Here is a 15,573-nt window from a genome sequence, read left to right as displayed (position 1 = left end):
CACAAAGATCCGCCTGCCTCTGCCTCCCGAGTGCTGGGATTAAAGGCGTGCGCCACCACTGCCCGCCTCTGAGGTTGCTATTTCACCCAGAATTAATTGTCATGTTATCAAGTTTTGCAGTTCCGTGGCTAATGTCCCTGTGTCAGAACAGATCAGTGATGTAGCCGGTGGCTACAGCAGTCATTAGGTAGCACACAGGAGATAGTACAACTCAAATGAAGGTCCTTTTGACCTTTCTTCCTGTCCTGAAGCATGGCTGGCATGTAGTTTGAGTATAAACAGACTTATATTTTGAAAAGTGTATTTCCTGGGTTTTTGTTTTTTAGGATTTTTTTGGTCTTAAGCCAGAGCCTGGTCCATGCTAGGCAAGTTCTCTACTGCTGATCATGCTCTTACTGGGGGATTCTAGGCAGGTGTTTTGCTACTGAGCCACATCCCTGGCATCTCAATGGGGTATTATGCTCTATCATACCCCTCTTTTTTTTTCCTCTCTATTTTTACCCTGTATTTTTGTTTTTGTTATTGTTTATTTTAGACAAATTCTCATTAACCTACAGACCTTGAACTTGAAATTCTCCTGCTTCATCTTCCTGAACAGCTGGGATTGCAAGCAAGTTCTTTCAGGCTCAGTTTATCTCATAAAAAAAAAAATTCATACTTATCATACTTACTATACAGTAGAGAGCAAGGGCTCTTGGTACCAAGTGCAAGTAGCTGGCATTTGTCCTACATTTACTGTGATGCAGCCATAGCTTAGTAACTGGTGTATTACCCATTTAAGTCTCATGGAAATGTTAGTCTGTGTACTTGTGTTCATAGGTGAGAATGAGTGTCACAGAGAGCTGAGGTAACTGGCTTAGAGCGGCTTGGCTCCTGAGAGCTGCTAGCTGGCATCAAAGCCGCGGCTGCTTTTCAGCACTCGTCCTCATTAGGATGCTAACTATAGCAGCTGATACTTCCTGAGTGTTAAAGTACACCAGGTACCAGGATTTCAAACATGCTGACACCTTCTTTTTTTTTTTTTTTTGGTTTTTCGAGACAGGGTTTCTCTGTGTAGCTTTGCGCCTTTCCTGGAGCTCACTTGGTAGCCCAGGCTGGCCTCGAACTCACAGAGATCCGCCTGGCTCTGCCTCCCGCGTGCTGGGATTAAAGGCGTGCGCCACCACCGCCCGGCGCTGACACCTTCTTTAACCTTTAGAGCCCATTGCTCAGCCCCACTGAGCTAAGGCCCAGGTCAGGAAAGAGGAAGACTAGGGAATCGCTTGTCAGCTTACTTCAGTTGGAACCCTGCAGAGCCCCCACTACTGTCCTCTCTCACAGGTGGACAAAGAGAAAGGGATCTCCCTTCGTTTCCCTCGGTTCGTTCGCGTCCGTGAAGACAAGCAACCAGAGCAGGCCACCACCAGTGACCAGGTGAGGCCCTGGGAAGGGGGTTGGTTCTGGCCAGGAGCCATAGAGGTAGGCATGGCTGGGGAGGAGCTGCTGATACCCTCCACCCTCTCCTCAGGTGGCCTGTTTGTACCGGAAGCAGAGTCAGATTCAGAACCAGCAAAGCTCAGACATGGACTCCGACTTTGAGGACTGCTATTAAACCTCTAGCCTCCTGGGCCTGGGGCAGAGGTTGAGGGAACCTGGGTACTGTTACCTGGTGGTGTTGACTGGTGTGTGTAGGGACATAGGGGTGGGATACTGGGGCTGGGATGCTTCATTTTCTTCAATAAATGACTACTAAATGCCTACTCTGTGAGGAGGTCCACACTGAGCTCTGTGGCATTGGTCTGTGAGCTCACATAGAGTATAGTATATGACCTTGCCAGGTTCTGGACAAGTTTCATGTTCCCCGAATTCTGGCAGCCTCCAGCCATTTGTGCTGTGGAACATTCAACATGTAGCCTTTGCCACCTAAGTCCTAAGACTAGAACAGTTTATTTTATTTTAAATAGCCACATGTGGTCAGTGCTAATCATTGAATAGCAGTAGTTGTTCATGTTTTAACTTCTTTGAACTCCTAGAACTCTGGCAGGTTGACACTGTCGTGCTGCCTTTTGCAAATATAGGTGAGGACACTGAGACTTCCAGGGGCCACCAAGTGCCCTGGCCAAGAGCACCAGCACTTACGGCTCCAACCCAGTGGCCTGACAGGCAGGCAGTCCCACATCTTCCTAACAACGTCCCCATGCTTTTGGGAGACAGTGGTGCAATACCAGGTGTGTGGTTCCCATTTGTGTCACCCACCATCTTATTACCAGACATCACCTCAGAATCCTCAGTGTAGCATTTCAGTCATCACTCCACAAGATCAGGTAGTGACTGTGGCTGCTTTGCTTATGGCTGTGCCCTGGACATATCTTGTGTATGGCAGGTGATCAGAAGCACTAGCTGAGTGCCAGCCTCCTTTGGCACATGACCAAAGACCAGGCATCTCTGTTAGTCTTCCCCCAGTGTCCCTTTCCTTCCCTACAGGGCTTCAGGAGGGACTGCAGTTCTCACAGAGGTGCAGATAGCCCTAGCTAGTTTGTGGTCCCATGAAGGTCACCTGAAGCTGGAGAAGACACAGACATGTTGCAAAACTTAGGCAGATGTGATAGAAACGCTCCTAAGATGAGCGGGAGAATCTTCTAGAAAGCTCCGCTTTTCTGAGATGGTTCCAGAAAGAACTGGGCCCTGGCAGATTTTAGGGACCTGTAGCAGCTAGCTTTCTGGCTACCAGCTGGAGGAGACGTGGACCAGGAGGAGGGTAGACAAATAGGCAAAGTCCAGGTCTGCACAGCTAGAGCCATTCTTGTGGGGCACAGTGAAGCCTATCTTACACCATGACCAAAAGCAACTTGAGGAAAGGGTTTATTTCAGCTTATAGGTTCACTTCATCATCAACAAGGGAAGTCATGTTTGGAACCTGGAGGCAGGAACTGATGCAGAGGCCACAGAGACGTGCTGCTTACTGGCTCACTCCCCCTGGCTTGGTTGGCCTGTTTTCTTACAGCACCTAGAACCACTAGCCCAAGGGTGGCATTGACCACAGTGAGCAGGATCTTCTCACATCAATCATCAGTTAAGAAAATACCCTACAGATTTGCCTACAGGCAGCCTAGTAGAAGCATTTTGTCAAGATTCCATCTTCCCAGATGACCATATCTTGTGTCACGTTGACACAGAACCCAGCTGTAGCTGAAGTTTTCCTGTGTCCCACCTGGCCCATGGTCAGGACAAATCTCTCTTACCCACCAGTCCTGCAGCCACTTGGACCCAAGTGAACACACAGAGGCTTTTATTAATTAAAACTGCTCAGCCATTAGCTCAGGCTAACTATGGACTAGTTCTTACACTTAAATTAACCCATAATTCTTATTTATGTTTAGCCACATGGCTTGGTACCTTTTCTCAGTCCTGCCTTCACATCTTGCTTCCTCAGTGTCTGGCTGGTGACCCCTGACTTCCTAGAAATCTCTTCTCTGCTTGTCCCACCTATACTTCCTGCCTGGCTACTGGCCAATCAGCACTTTATTTATTAACCAATTAGAGCAAAAAATTTACAGCATACAGAGTGATATCTACAGCACTTTCCCCCCTTTTTTTTTTTTTTCCAAAAGGAAGGTTTTAACTTTAACATAGTAAAATTACATTATAATATCTAGTCTATTTGTATTTGGCAAAATTAAAGAAGATATTTTATCCTATATTTGTGAGTCTGTTTCATACCTAACTTACCTTTTATCTTAACTAAGGAAATTATAACTATCTAGTCTTCAACTACATCAAACACCTCAGAAGGATATACTATTACCTCAATAAACAGGAAGTGCATTGTAAGCAACTTTCAAAAATCTAGAATGACAGAGACAGCTGGCTGCCTGGACAGTCATCCAAAGTTCCTCTGTAAAGTTGGGGCATCTGTTTTTAGCCCACAGGCCTAGCTAGAGTCTCTCAGTCACTTCTCTCTATGTCCTGTATGTCTGGCAGTTTCTTCGTGAAGCAGGAACCTGAAGGACCATTTTGCCTTGTAAAGTTCAGTGGTCACCTTCCTATGGGTCCTGCATGTCCAGTCGATACGTTTTTGTCAAGCAGTCTAGGCAAGAACAGTTTCTTGTCCAAATGGTTATTTTTGCCAAGAAGAAGATAAATTCCTTATGGAGTGTCTTTGATGCCCATCTTTTTCTTTGAAGTAAATCGTGCTGCCAGGAACAGACATGTCTCACTGTCCAGAAAGTCTAAATTTTTAAAACATTTTAAATGCCATATTCTCTAGATCTTTGAAGTATTTGAAGATTACCTGCCTAATTGAATTATATCTATGTATACCTAGAAAACTTAACGTAACTTAAGTTTGACCATCATAGAAGACCAATTATTAATCTGTATTTCTTAATTATCCATTATAATCTAAATGAGTTACAATCTTCTATCTTAGCTAGAACATATTAAGTATTAGATTCAGGTGCTTCAGGATAGGGTACCTTTTGGAATGATCTCTGTAACGTGCCATTTACCCATGCTCCAGACGTCTCTGGATTTTAGTATGTGTCTCTTGTTTGATATTTGTGTTGGCTGTAGTTCCATCTTGTCTAGGTCATTATCCCTTATTCCTCCTGGACAATATTTGATAATCATTCCTATTGTATATAGTTTTGCATTAGGTTAGTAGAACTTTCTTATTTAGACAAAAGGGGGAGATGTAGTGGGTAGCTGTTCCAGCTTTGACCTGGAAGTAATACCCCCATTGAGGCTTCGGTAACTGTCACACCTACGAGGCGGACCTGAGACAGGAGCCCTTAAGACCTGAGATCCGGATGTGCCAACTCTCTTGGTTCCTGAATCCTGGACGCTGGAGGTAGACTGAGCAGAGTTCTCCAGAGAACACCACTGGACTGCACTTCACCTCTCCCGGACCCTGTAACCTATCCCTTTACTTGTAAGTTACCCCACAAAATAAACCTCCCTTTTAACTACATGGAGTTGCCTTAATACTTCCACCGATACCCAGCCCTCACAAAGCCCCTTTAAAAGAAGCTGTCCTGACCTGGGGAGACGGCTCAGTCAGTAAAGTGTTTACTGTGCAAGCTTGAGGACCTGGGTTCAGGCTGCCTCTGAACTCACACTAAGGGGGAAAAAAAAGAGCCGGGCGCCATACTGTGTGCCTGTAATCCCAGCAGAGGCAGTAGAGACAGCAGGGTCCCTGGAGCTCACTGGGCCAGCCAGTCCAGCCGCATTGCCAGGCTCTAGATTTTAAGTGAGACACCCACCTCAAAAAATAATGTGGAGAGTGATTGAGGAAGACATCTGACACACTTTGAGCATCCTTAAGTACACACGTGAACTTGCACATCCACGTGAATACACCGATAGGAGCACGCACATACACACAAAACCAGATGTCTTTGGGGGTTTCTGCTGCTGCAGTTGACATCCTGCCTGGGCTGCTATAAGAGTTAAATAAGGTGAGGCAAGTTGGAGCTTGAAACACAGGTGTCAGTATGGTCTCCGGCCAGCACAGTCCTAATGGGATCCAGTTGTGCAAGCCGGAGCCTGAACAAGTGGCTTTTTGCCTTCCTGCCTTGCTAGTGATTTCCCTCTCATATTCTCACCAGTGAGTTCCACTAGTTTGTAAATAATCTACATTTAACAGGTGAAGATTCTAAGGCACCGTGCTCTACTGTCTGGGTGATGGGGGCGTGGGGGAGTGGTGGGGGTGGGGGTGGGGTGGGGTGGGGTGGGTGAGACGTGATTGTTTGGGCTATTTGCTTCAGGCCACATATTCACAGTAAGTATGCCAGGAGGGCTTTGTGTGCACCTATGAGAATATGGAGCCTGCTACAATCAAGTCTGCAAGGAAGGAGTCATGCTGATGTATGTGGACACTGAAGAAACAAGCCTGGAGTTGGGTGAGCAGTGGGCACATGAATGTTCCCCAGAGAGTGAAACCCTGCTCAGCTTGAAAGTTGTCACAGCCTATCTAGGTGGGAAGATTATAGAATAGTGGTTTAGGTATATGTCTGAGGACATCATGGGAGGTTGAAGAACTGGAAGCAGCGTTCCTAATTCAAGGTGACTCAGAATGCCCAGATCTCAGTCACGTGATCAACCTAGCTAAGGTTGCTAGGCAGTGTTTTATACTGGGAAGGAGTTTTTTATATCACCCAACTGTAAGTGGAACTCACCACATTTTTCTATATGGATGTGAAATGAGTCAGACTTAGTCTTAAATGTCTCATGCATAACTTCATCCACTCCCTCCCATGAAGCTATTCTATTGGTACAATTATTTTCTATGTCTTTTAGTAAAAGAAAACCTTACCCTCATCAGGATACTGTTGCTTGCTATAAACCTCAGTTAACAAGTAGTGGATTGAGATTTGGCTGGTACCCTCAAACTCCGAGGACTTCCTATGTGCTGATATAAATGCTGACCTGAAGATATGCTTTATGGGCTTTCCAGACCACTACACAGCCTTGATGCAGGGGGGAGGGGCTTAGACCTGCCTCAACTGAATATACCAGGCTCTGCTGACTCCTCATGGGAGACCTTGCCTTGGAGGAGGTGGGGGTGGGGGGGGGGTTGGGGGGAAAGGCTGGGGGGTGGGAGGAGGGAGGAGAGGGGAATCTGTGGTTGGTATGTAAAATGAATAGAAAATCTCTTAATAAAAAAAGTGAGCTTGCCAGCTGCCTGAGAGTCTAAGGGGTAGCAAAGATAGTTGTTGGGAGCAGTAGCTGTTTCCAAGTGCCATTCCTTTATCGGGAGCTTGTCCTTCACTGCCCCCTATCATGGCTTGTCATGAAGAAATGGTTGCACCGGGCATACTGCCCAACACCTTGTCTACAAGTTGGCAACAGAATCAAAGCAACAGCTCATGTTGCTGCCAGGAACACCCAGTTTGTGACAAGTTAGGGGTGTGTGGTGACTGTTCTCAGGCCAATATTCTTGAGAGCAAGATAGCAGAGGTTATGCCCTCCTTCCACCAGAGTCAGAAGCTCACTGAAGACAGAAGGAGCTTTACTTTTGCATTCAGAAGCTGAAAGAAGACTGTAGAGCTATCACATGAAAACAGGAACGGGCTAGCTAGTAAACGTTGACCTCGTTTGGGTCCAGGGAAGCAAGGAGATTAGGAATCAATGGTCAGGGGCAGTCAGGTTCAGGAATCAACAGGATGCTGTGGAAACGGGGTCCTTGGAGGATGACAAGTTAGTAGACTTTCAGGTTTGTGCTTACTGACATGAGTGAGGGTGGCCCTTTGTCTGGTTTTGTTTTGTTTAGTTGGGCTTGCTGTGTAGCCCAGGCTGGCTTCTTAACTTATAACCCTTCTGTTTACTAAGTGCTGGGATGCCAGGAATGCACCGCTACACTTTGCCATTATCTGGCTTTTAGAAAGTTGCTGGGTCAACACTGGTTTAAGTTGGGAATGCTTTTAAAGCATTTTCTTTGAAAACGATAATTCAGTGTTCTGGCCTGAGTCTAGTCTCACTCCCCCCTCCCCAGCAGAACTTATTTTTACTATAGTCATCCATTTGTATGTATGCCATAGCATACATGGGGAAGTCAGAGGACAGCTTGGGGGAGTTCTCTCTTTCTACCATTTGGGTCCCAGGGGATGAACCCAGGTCATTAGACTTGGCAACAAGCACCTTTATTAACAGAGCCATCTTGCTGGCCCTTTATTTAGTTGGTATATATTCGTTGAACACAGTCCTGAAAACTCATAAAAACATTTTCATACTATTATATGATGTACTTTGACCTTGTTCTTCTTACCCTACCCTGCCATCCCCCCTCTTTATCCCTGCCCTATATAAAATCTAAGAACCACAAATGTGATACTGCCTTTATGAGCCCAAGAGTTTATCTCATAATCTGGAGTTTTAGCCATTTTCCTGCAATTGACATACTCTTTATGGCTGAATAAAATTTCTTTGTGCACGTAGACCACATTTTTTTTTTGTATCTGTTCCCCTGTTGATGGATACCTAGGCTTGTTCCATAACTTAGCTGATATGACTAGTGCTACAGTGGACACTATGTGCATGTGTCTGTGGAGCCCTTCAGTAAAGTTCCTACGAGTGTTATAGCTGGGACTTAGGGTAGATCTGTCTTTATTTTTTATTAACCTTGATAACGTTCCCTTTGGTTTGACTCCTCATCATTAACTTGTTTCTTTAATGACCGCTGTTTTGATTGGAGTGAGGTAGATTCAATGTAGTTTTAATTTGCATTTTTCCAATAGCACGTGGTGAACTTTTTTTTTTTTTAATTACTTGGTTATTTATACTTAATCTTTTGAAAACTGTTCTTATTATTTGCCCATTTTATTGATTGGGTTTGATGTCTTGGTGTTTGTTCTTTGAGTTCTTTACATATTTTAGATGCTCTCTTCAATCGGAAGTGCAGTTAGCAAAGATTCCCTCTAATTCTTCAGGCTATCTTTTCACTCAACTCTTCGCTGTGCACAGCATTAAAAGTTTACAATCCCATTTTTTTAATTCTTGGCATTATTTTCTGAGTATCTGGAATCATTCTTAGACTGTCCTTGCCTATTCCCTGTACCTTGAAATGATTACCCTAATTTCCCCCTCTAACATGAGTTTCAGGTCTTATGATTGTTGGGTAATAGCCTCAGGTTATGAGGAATTGAGTCAGGGTGTATTAGACAATAGCCCCGAGCCACAAAGAATTGCTTAGCCCAAGCCTGACCGTTCAGCTTCATCTCTGTGTATTGAAAACAACTCACCCTGTTCTCAAACTACAAAAAGAGCTATGGGCATCTAGTATATCTACATTTCCCCCACTCCTGTGAAGGCAATCAACCTTCATCCTTAGGAAAAGCTGGGGCCTCTTGCTGTTCCAGTAAGGCAGTCTCAGCCTGTTGAGATGGAGTCTATCTCTTGTCTGCCTCATTTTCCTTACAAAGATGTCTGATCCATTTGGAACATAGCTTTGTAGAAGGTGAGAGGTAGGGATCTAGCTTCATTATTTTGCATGTGGATTCACAGTTATTCTAGCACTGTTTGTTGAAGAGCCCACTTCTCTATATTTTTGGCATCTTTGTCAAAAATCAGGTGCCTGCAACTGCAGGGGTTCTGTGCTGGTTCCATCTTTTGTTTGCTACTGTGGGTGAGCAGGAATTCTTGACTCCCATGAAACATGGCTTGGCTGCTTGCCTGTGGAGGGAGGGTTTGGGTGAATATTGTGACCTCACTGAAACTCTGGTTTTACATATGAGTCGATAATTGTGCCTGCAGTAGATGTGAGTATGAAATTTCAGTTGGGTGAATGATTCACAGTGTTGATCATGTGGAGTAGGTGGCAATATGCTATATTGACAAGTCACTCCCTTTGATTCTTTTCTTTCTCTGTAAATGGGAACAAAACCATATTTTGTGGTTACAAAAGTCACCACAAAGGGTCATGAGAATTAGATGAGTAAATACAAAAATGTACTTAAGGTGAGGAGATGGACAGGGTGACACAATGACCCAGACTGTAGTGGGATAGCAGTCAGGAACACAGGAAAATGAACGTGTCTGGGAATACATGTTCAGGATTTTCTTTAAATTGTCAAAATCTGAGACTCCATTAGAAAAAAAAAGATTATTTTTTTTATGCTGACATGTAGCCTCAAGGTTTTCATTGCAAAGAAACTGAGCAGGAGGGCCCTTTCTATAGTCACTGCTTTCGGACAATGCCCCTTGGAATAGGTTTTGTTGGCAGGAGTGGAGCATGATGGAAAGGAGGGGGCTGGAAATAGGAATCACTTCCTCTAGCTCCTGGACACCATTAAAACCTATGAAATGAGTTCTACTTTGTATCTTGAATAATTAGTTTGTAATAGGACTTATAGCATTTGTGAATAGTCTTAGCAAAGACCATGGGAAAAAAAATCACAAAGAAATTGGCTTAAAGAAATCATATAAATAGCAGGAGAAACGCACCATTAATCATTTGAATGGAAATTCCAGGTTTCATAGCTATTGAAAGTGATAAATATTTCCAATGATTCAGTAGAAAGGTGTGGCAAACTAATGTAAAGCTAGAGACATACTTTTTGGGATTGACAAGGGAGGAATTAGCCCCGTTCTATCATTGATGCAGGGTGGGAATCCCATTGTTGCTGATGTCGTGCTAATGAGACTGAGGGAGAACCCAAATCAAGCCCCTTGCTTCACTTGTGGTGTTACTTACATGTAATGGGCTATACAGAAAGCTGGTTTTGGAGGCCAGTGTGCGTCAGTCGCAGATCTTGGCCATTGAACACTGCTGAGCATATTTCCTAAGAAATCCTAACCCCACCCTTGACCAGCAGCCCTGGTTAATCATTTGAGGAGTGCTTGGTTGAAACTATCAATTCAGACTGGCATTTCTGGGATGTCTTTGATCTCTTTCCTCCCTTTCATGGTGGATGGTGCCAAAATATGAGTAACTGGCAGCTGTCGGGCCCATTTAGGCTTTGTGACTGTGCCAAATCAGTAGATGACCAGACGCCAAGTTTTCCCACACTCTATTCTGGACCACTGGACAAGTGTCTAGAGTTCTACAGTCCTCCATATTTCCTAACCTAAGCTTTGTACTTTCCCTCTCCTAAGGATAAAAGGACTTTAAAACCCCTAATGGGTTTCGTGAATGTTCTCCCACACACACCCGTGTGTGTGTGTGTGTGTGTGTGTGTGTGTGTGTGTGTGTGTGTGTGTGTGTGTTATTATAGGTGCTGGGCTGAAGCGTGATCATTTTGGCCCTCAGGGACAGTTAATGTTTTTAAAATTGGCATTCAAAGCAGTGTGTTTCATTGTGACATTTCTATACAAAATTTTTGTTGCTCTTCTCCCCTCCCCTCCCTCATTCCTTTACCTGCTCCTGCTGGTCTCCTTCCTCCTCTCTGACTGCCCCCTCTTCCTGATTCCACAGTCCTCATGATGGAAGCTTGAAATCACCTGTGGTGCGACTATTGACTCCATGGGAATTGCCAGGTGCTGCAGTTATTGACTATTGACATATTGCAATTGCCAGGTGTCTGTGATATCAAACTGGTGGTCATAATCTACCCCAGGAGGTCGTTAGGTAACATCTTCCTGCTACAGAATGACAGTTGTTAAATGTGTAGTAGCACACCACCAGACACACAATATGTACATATATAATATATATGTGTATATATAGTGTATATATGTAAATGCATAGTGTATGTGTTTTGTGTTTATGTTTGTATACATGTATATATATCACTATAAATACAGATATAAGTGTATTTCTGTAAATATGTAGTGATATATATTCTATGAAGCTGTGTATGGATGTTATATACCTGTAAATGTATAGTATATCCATGTATATACATTTAGTATATATGTAAGTATATAGTGTAGATGTGGTATATGTCCATATAATATAGATGTAAATATGCAGGGGTGTATATATCATTGTATATGTGTGTGTAAATGTGTATATGGTATGTATATGTGTAGAATATGTGTAAATAATATGTATAGTTTACATTTATAGTATGTGTACATGTGTAGTATGTATGTGTGTATATAGTATATATATGTAGTGTGTGTGGTAAATGTGTATAGTGTATACATAGCAAATACATGTGCATATAGTGCATATAGGTAATGTGTATTTGCATATAGTGTGTATGTATGTATATTATAGTGTTATACATTTGCTATTTGTTAATTTCCATGTTAATTCTGGAAGGACATGAGAAAAGCAGTGATACATTTCCTGAAGGGAGAGAAAATGTAGGTCCTTAAGAATAAGAGAGAGACTAAGCAGTGATACATTTCCTGAAGGGAGAGAAAATGTAGGTTCTTGAGAATAAGAGAGAAACTGGGCGGTGGTAGCGCATGCCTTTAATCCCATCACTTGGGAGGCAGAGGCAGGCGGATCTCTGAGTTTGAAGCCAGCTTGGTCTGGTCTACAGAGTGGAGTTCTAGAACAGCTAGGACTACACAGAGAAATCCTTCCTTAAAACAAAACAAAACAAAATCAAAAACCAAGTAAGCAGAGAATAGAAGGGAGATTTCACAACAGTCCATTTTCCATGTTTGACTTTTACTGTCACCTGGTAATAACTGATAAGATTAATGATTTCCGTGTAGGTGTTGCTTACTGTATGCAAGGTAGTTTGTAAATGATTGTACTTATATCTTATGTAAACACACCATAAGACAGATGACATTGTCTGCAATTTACAGATGATAACCTCAAGACTTTGAGAAATTAATATGAACTAACATCCCCATTCTTTTTTTTTTTTTTGGTTTTTCGAGACAGGGTTTCTCTGTGTAGTTTTGCGCCTTTCCTGGGACTCACTTGGTAGTCCAGGCTGGCCTCGAACTCACAGAGATCCGCCTGGCTCTGCCTCCCGAGTGCTGGGATTAAAGGCGTGCACCACCACTGCCCGGCAACATCCCCATTCTATAGGCAATGATCTTGAGACCCTGGCAAGTTAAGTAACCCTTTTTTGCAGAATTAATGGAGTAACGTCCTATCTACAGGCAGTGGCCCTCTGACCCTGGCGAGTTAAGTAACCATTTTCTGCAGAAATTAACTGGGAGTAACATTGTTCTACAATTATGTCACCTATGTAGTTGCTGTGTTTGGCCAAGAATAAGGAGGGGAGAGGAAGAGAAATAAAACAGAAGAGTAAGTGAACAGAAGAGATTGGAGCAATGGGGTGGGGGCCATTCTTAGCATGCTGCTGTCTCCTAGGACAGGCTCCACATTGTCATTTGAATGTCATAGTCATTTGCCTACTGTCAAGATGAGGGATCTGAACTGAAAGACTGCATGTCTCATAGCTGTGACAGAAGCAACTTAAGAAGGAGAGGATTTCTTTGGCCCATTGTTTAAGGATATGAACCCACCATGGTAGGGAAGGCATGATGCTGTGACCTCATCATAGGGGGCTGGAATTCACTGTGCAGCTTGTTAATCTTCCCAATAAGCACAGAGCTAGACCAGAAGGGATGCTGGCCTGCAGTGTGGAAGACCCACCATGGTGGTCCTACATCCTCCAGCTAGGTCCCATGTCCTGTAAGTTCCACACACTCTTAAAACAGTGGCATCAACCGGGAACCAAATATTGAAAAACAGGAGCCTGTGGTGACATTTTGCCTGGAAACTGTAAGAGGCAGGGACTTGTGATTTATCACTGGGTCACTGGAGCCAACATTTGGTCTCAGGTCTGCATTTTTCTCAGGGTTCTGTTGAGTACAGAACAGAGATGGGAGAAAGAAGGAAGAAAGGAGGAACAGGGCAGGTGCTGAGAGTGCTACCAAGAGAATGGCTGTGAGGAGCAAGGCCATTATTGTCACATAAATCACACACACACACACACACACACACACACACACACACACACACACACCAATGAGGCTATTTAATGTTGCTTGTATATACATGTACAAGGGCTGACAACTTGGAGTTTGATAACCTATTTGGTGAAACCTTTGAGAAGACTGCTTCTCTCTCTCAGCAGCCATTAATATTGCCTACAGCACTTCCTCAAGGGATGCGGCCATGTGAGATTTCCCCCATTCATATTTACATGTTAACTCGAGTTTTCATTATGCAAGCCTTGTTTGGACAACCATTTCATTGAGATTTCATGGGTGCAGTTTCCCTGTCATGTCTAAAAGAACAAAGTTTATTAATAGAAAGTGTAGTCTCAGTTTTGCTGGCAACTATAACAAAAATAACATATTTTCACCTTAAGTTTATAAGTTTTTATTGTCCCAGAAAAGCTGGGTGGGGGGATTGAAAGCTTTAATAAAACCTGCATACAAATCCAATAATGTTTTGAAAAACCAGAGAAGTCAGGGGTAGAAGTGGGAGAACCTGTATGTTCTTTGAGGAAATTGAGTATAAAACCTTCATTTAAAAAAACATAGTTCAAGCATGAGTGTGTATGCTTCTACTTGTTTTTAATATTTGACTTTAATCCCAGGAACAAGATTTCCAGATAGGTCCCTTTTGATAGTTTCCAGATAATTGTTTACCACACCCATAGTGTGCCAGCTTGCAACATAGATAAAAACTAGAAAGCACTCCTCTCCTCTCCCTCCACAGGCTGGGTTTCCTTTAAATGCACCACCCAGGCATTTCTCTGATAACTTGAAGTAACCCACGACCTAGTCCCCCAGTATATATTGCTGGTTGCCACTCTTTCCCGTCTATCTTTCCTCTGTGCTGGAGGCTTGTGGAGTATCCCTGGGGTCTGTAAGTACTAAAACCTTTTTTTTTACCAAACTTCCTCTTGTATGTGTTTGTGTCATTGGAGCTGTTTGTACTCTGACACACTGACAGTGAGGCAGCTGGGTCCTTGCTGGGGACAACAGCTACCAGCTAAGTTGCTAGAAAAATTCAGGTAATACAGGGATGGAACAATTGGTAAATAGAATAAAAGCAACCCCAGGACAGTGAAAGGAAAAGCAATTCTTGTGTTGAACTTGTGAATCATATTACCACTGATAATCACTGGCAATAGCAACTCTCAATTGGCAGTTTCCTTCCCCAGAGCTAATATTGTCTGCTGGAATTCAGCTCTTTTCATGAGTTCATCCCACAGGATGGAGGAGTCTTTGGTAGATGACCCTGTATGGGGAAGCTGGAGAGGTACAGGTCAGGCCTCTCAGCCCGTCTTCTAGCAACCTCTACAAGGACTTGAAACATCTACGCCCTTTCTGAAGTGAGGAATTTCTAGATTGGGGTAGGACAAGGGGTCACAGCCAGCCATAGGACTCAGTGGCCTTCAATAGTGGAGTTGTTAGTCACATGGAGCCTCTTCCCCAGCGTCCACCTTTTAAGTCTCCAAGTTAAGGGTGGAGTGTAGGGGGAGGAGAAGCGTGGGCTATTCTCCAGGAAGGGAGTGTGTGCACAATATGTCTTTGTCCTTCAGCTTAGCCTCGTCCTATCAGCAGCTATATCAATAACCTTAATTTGAATGAACTACTGCCCTCCCGGACTGAGGAGCCAATGGCTGAAGAGACAAAAACATCTGCTTCAAAGCCAGAAAACCTTCTAAAAGGCTTTCAGCAAACTTGCCACGAGGTCCTAATTACTCTTTCCTGCGCCCCATCTCAATTTTTTAAAATGGCTATTTGAATTCAATCCATGACATGACATTTATCAGATAATCACTACAAAGCAAGACTGGACTGGTAGACTGAGCTGCCTGCCTTAAGGAATATTCATCAAAGTTCATTTCCACAGAAACCACAGCTAGAACCAATACTGACCTCAGAACTCCCATCAACTCACCACAAAGTAGGACGTGGCTGTGCCACAGGAAAAAAGTCTGCAGACATTAAAAGTAGTTGAAGAACTTGGGAAGATGAACCCTGAAGAGTCTTCCAAATCACAACCATCCAATACACATATACGGTGAGTCATAGGTGTAATTTAACTTTAATGTTTTTTATCACATTAATTTTTTTTTGTGTGTGTGTATGTCAAGGGTATGCATGTGCCATTGTATATCTGTGGAAGTCAAAGACAACCTATGGGAATAATTTTCTTCTACCATGTGGGTCCCAGGAATCAAACTCAGATCCTCAGACTTGGAGGCAAATGCTATCATATTGACC

General features: G+C 43.5%; 2 protein-coding genes across 15 annotated transcripts in view; both read left to right on the top strand.

Moving 5' to 3' along the window:
• Nucleotides 1–1,763, top strand: part of Lig1 (DNA ligase 1) — a 35,352-nt gene extending 33,589 nt beyond the window's left edge. For all 7 annotated transcript variants that reach the window (XM_037202088.1, XM_028884904.2, XM_037202083.1 and 4 more), the window contains 2 exons: nucleotides 1,321–1,413; nucleotides 1,508–1,763. In XM_037202088.1, coding sequence (XP_037057983.1) covers nucleotides 1,321–1,413; nucleotides 1,508–1,591 — 177 coding nt within the window. In that variant the 3' untranslated portion in view covers nucleotides 1,592–1,763. The remainder of the gene's footprint in view (nucleotides 1–1,320; nucleotides 1,414–1,507) is intronic.
• A 5,143-nt stretch (nucleotides 1,764–6,906) lies between these two features.
• The window catches only part of Pla2g4c (phospholipase A2 group IVC), a 39,672-nt gene continuing 31,005 nt past the window's right edge, over nucleotides 6,907–15,573 (top strand). Inside the window, exons 1-3 of one of the 8 annotated variants that reach the window (XM_028884915.2) lie at nucleotides 6,910–7,176; nucleotides 14,057–14,206; nucleotides 15,200–15,370. In XM_028884915.2, the coding sequence (XP_028740748.1) occupies nucleotides 15,321–15,370 (50 nt within the window). In that variant the 5' untranslated portion in view covers nucleotides 6,910–7,176; nucleotides 14,057–14,206; nucleotides 15,200–15,320. Of the gene's footprint in view, nucleotides 7,193–10,888; nucleotides 10,951–14,056; nucleotides 14,207–15,199; nucleotides 15,371–15,573 lie in introns of those variants that run through there. The other 7 variants (XM_028884913.2, XM_028884916.2, XM_028884914.2 and 4 more) reach the window with 7 other exon arrangements.

The sequence above is a fragment of the Peromyscus leucopus genome, chromosome 1 (assembly GCF_004664715.2).
Source record: "Peromyscus leucopus breed LL Stock chromosome 1, UCI_PerLeu_2.1, whole genome shotgun sequence".
NCBI lineage: Eukaryota > Metazoa > Chordata > Mammalia > Rodentia > Cricetidae > Peromyscus > Peromyscus leucopus.
Note: the sequence above shows the minus strand (reverse complement) of the source record. Positions and strands in the feature narration are given on the sequence as shown.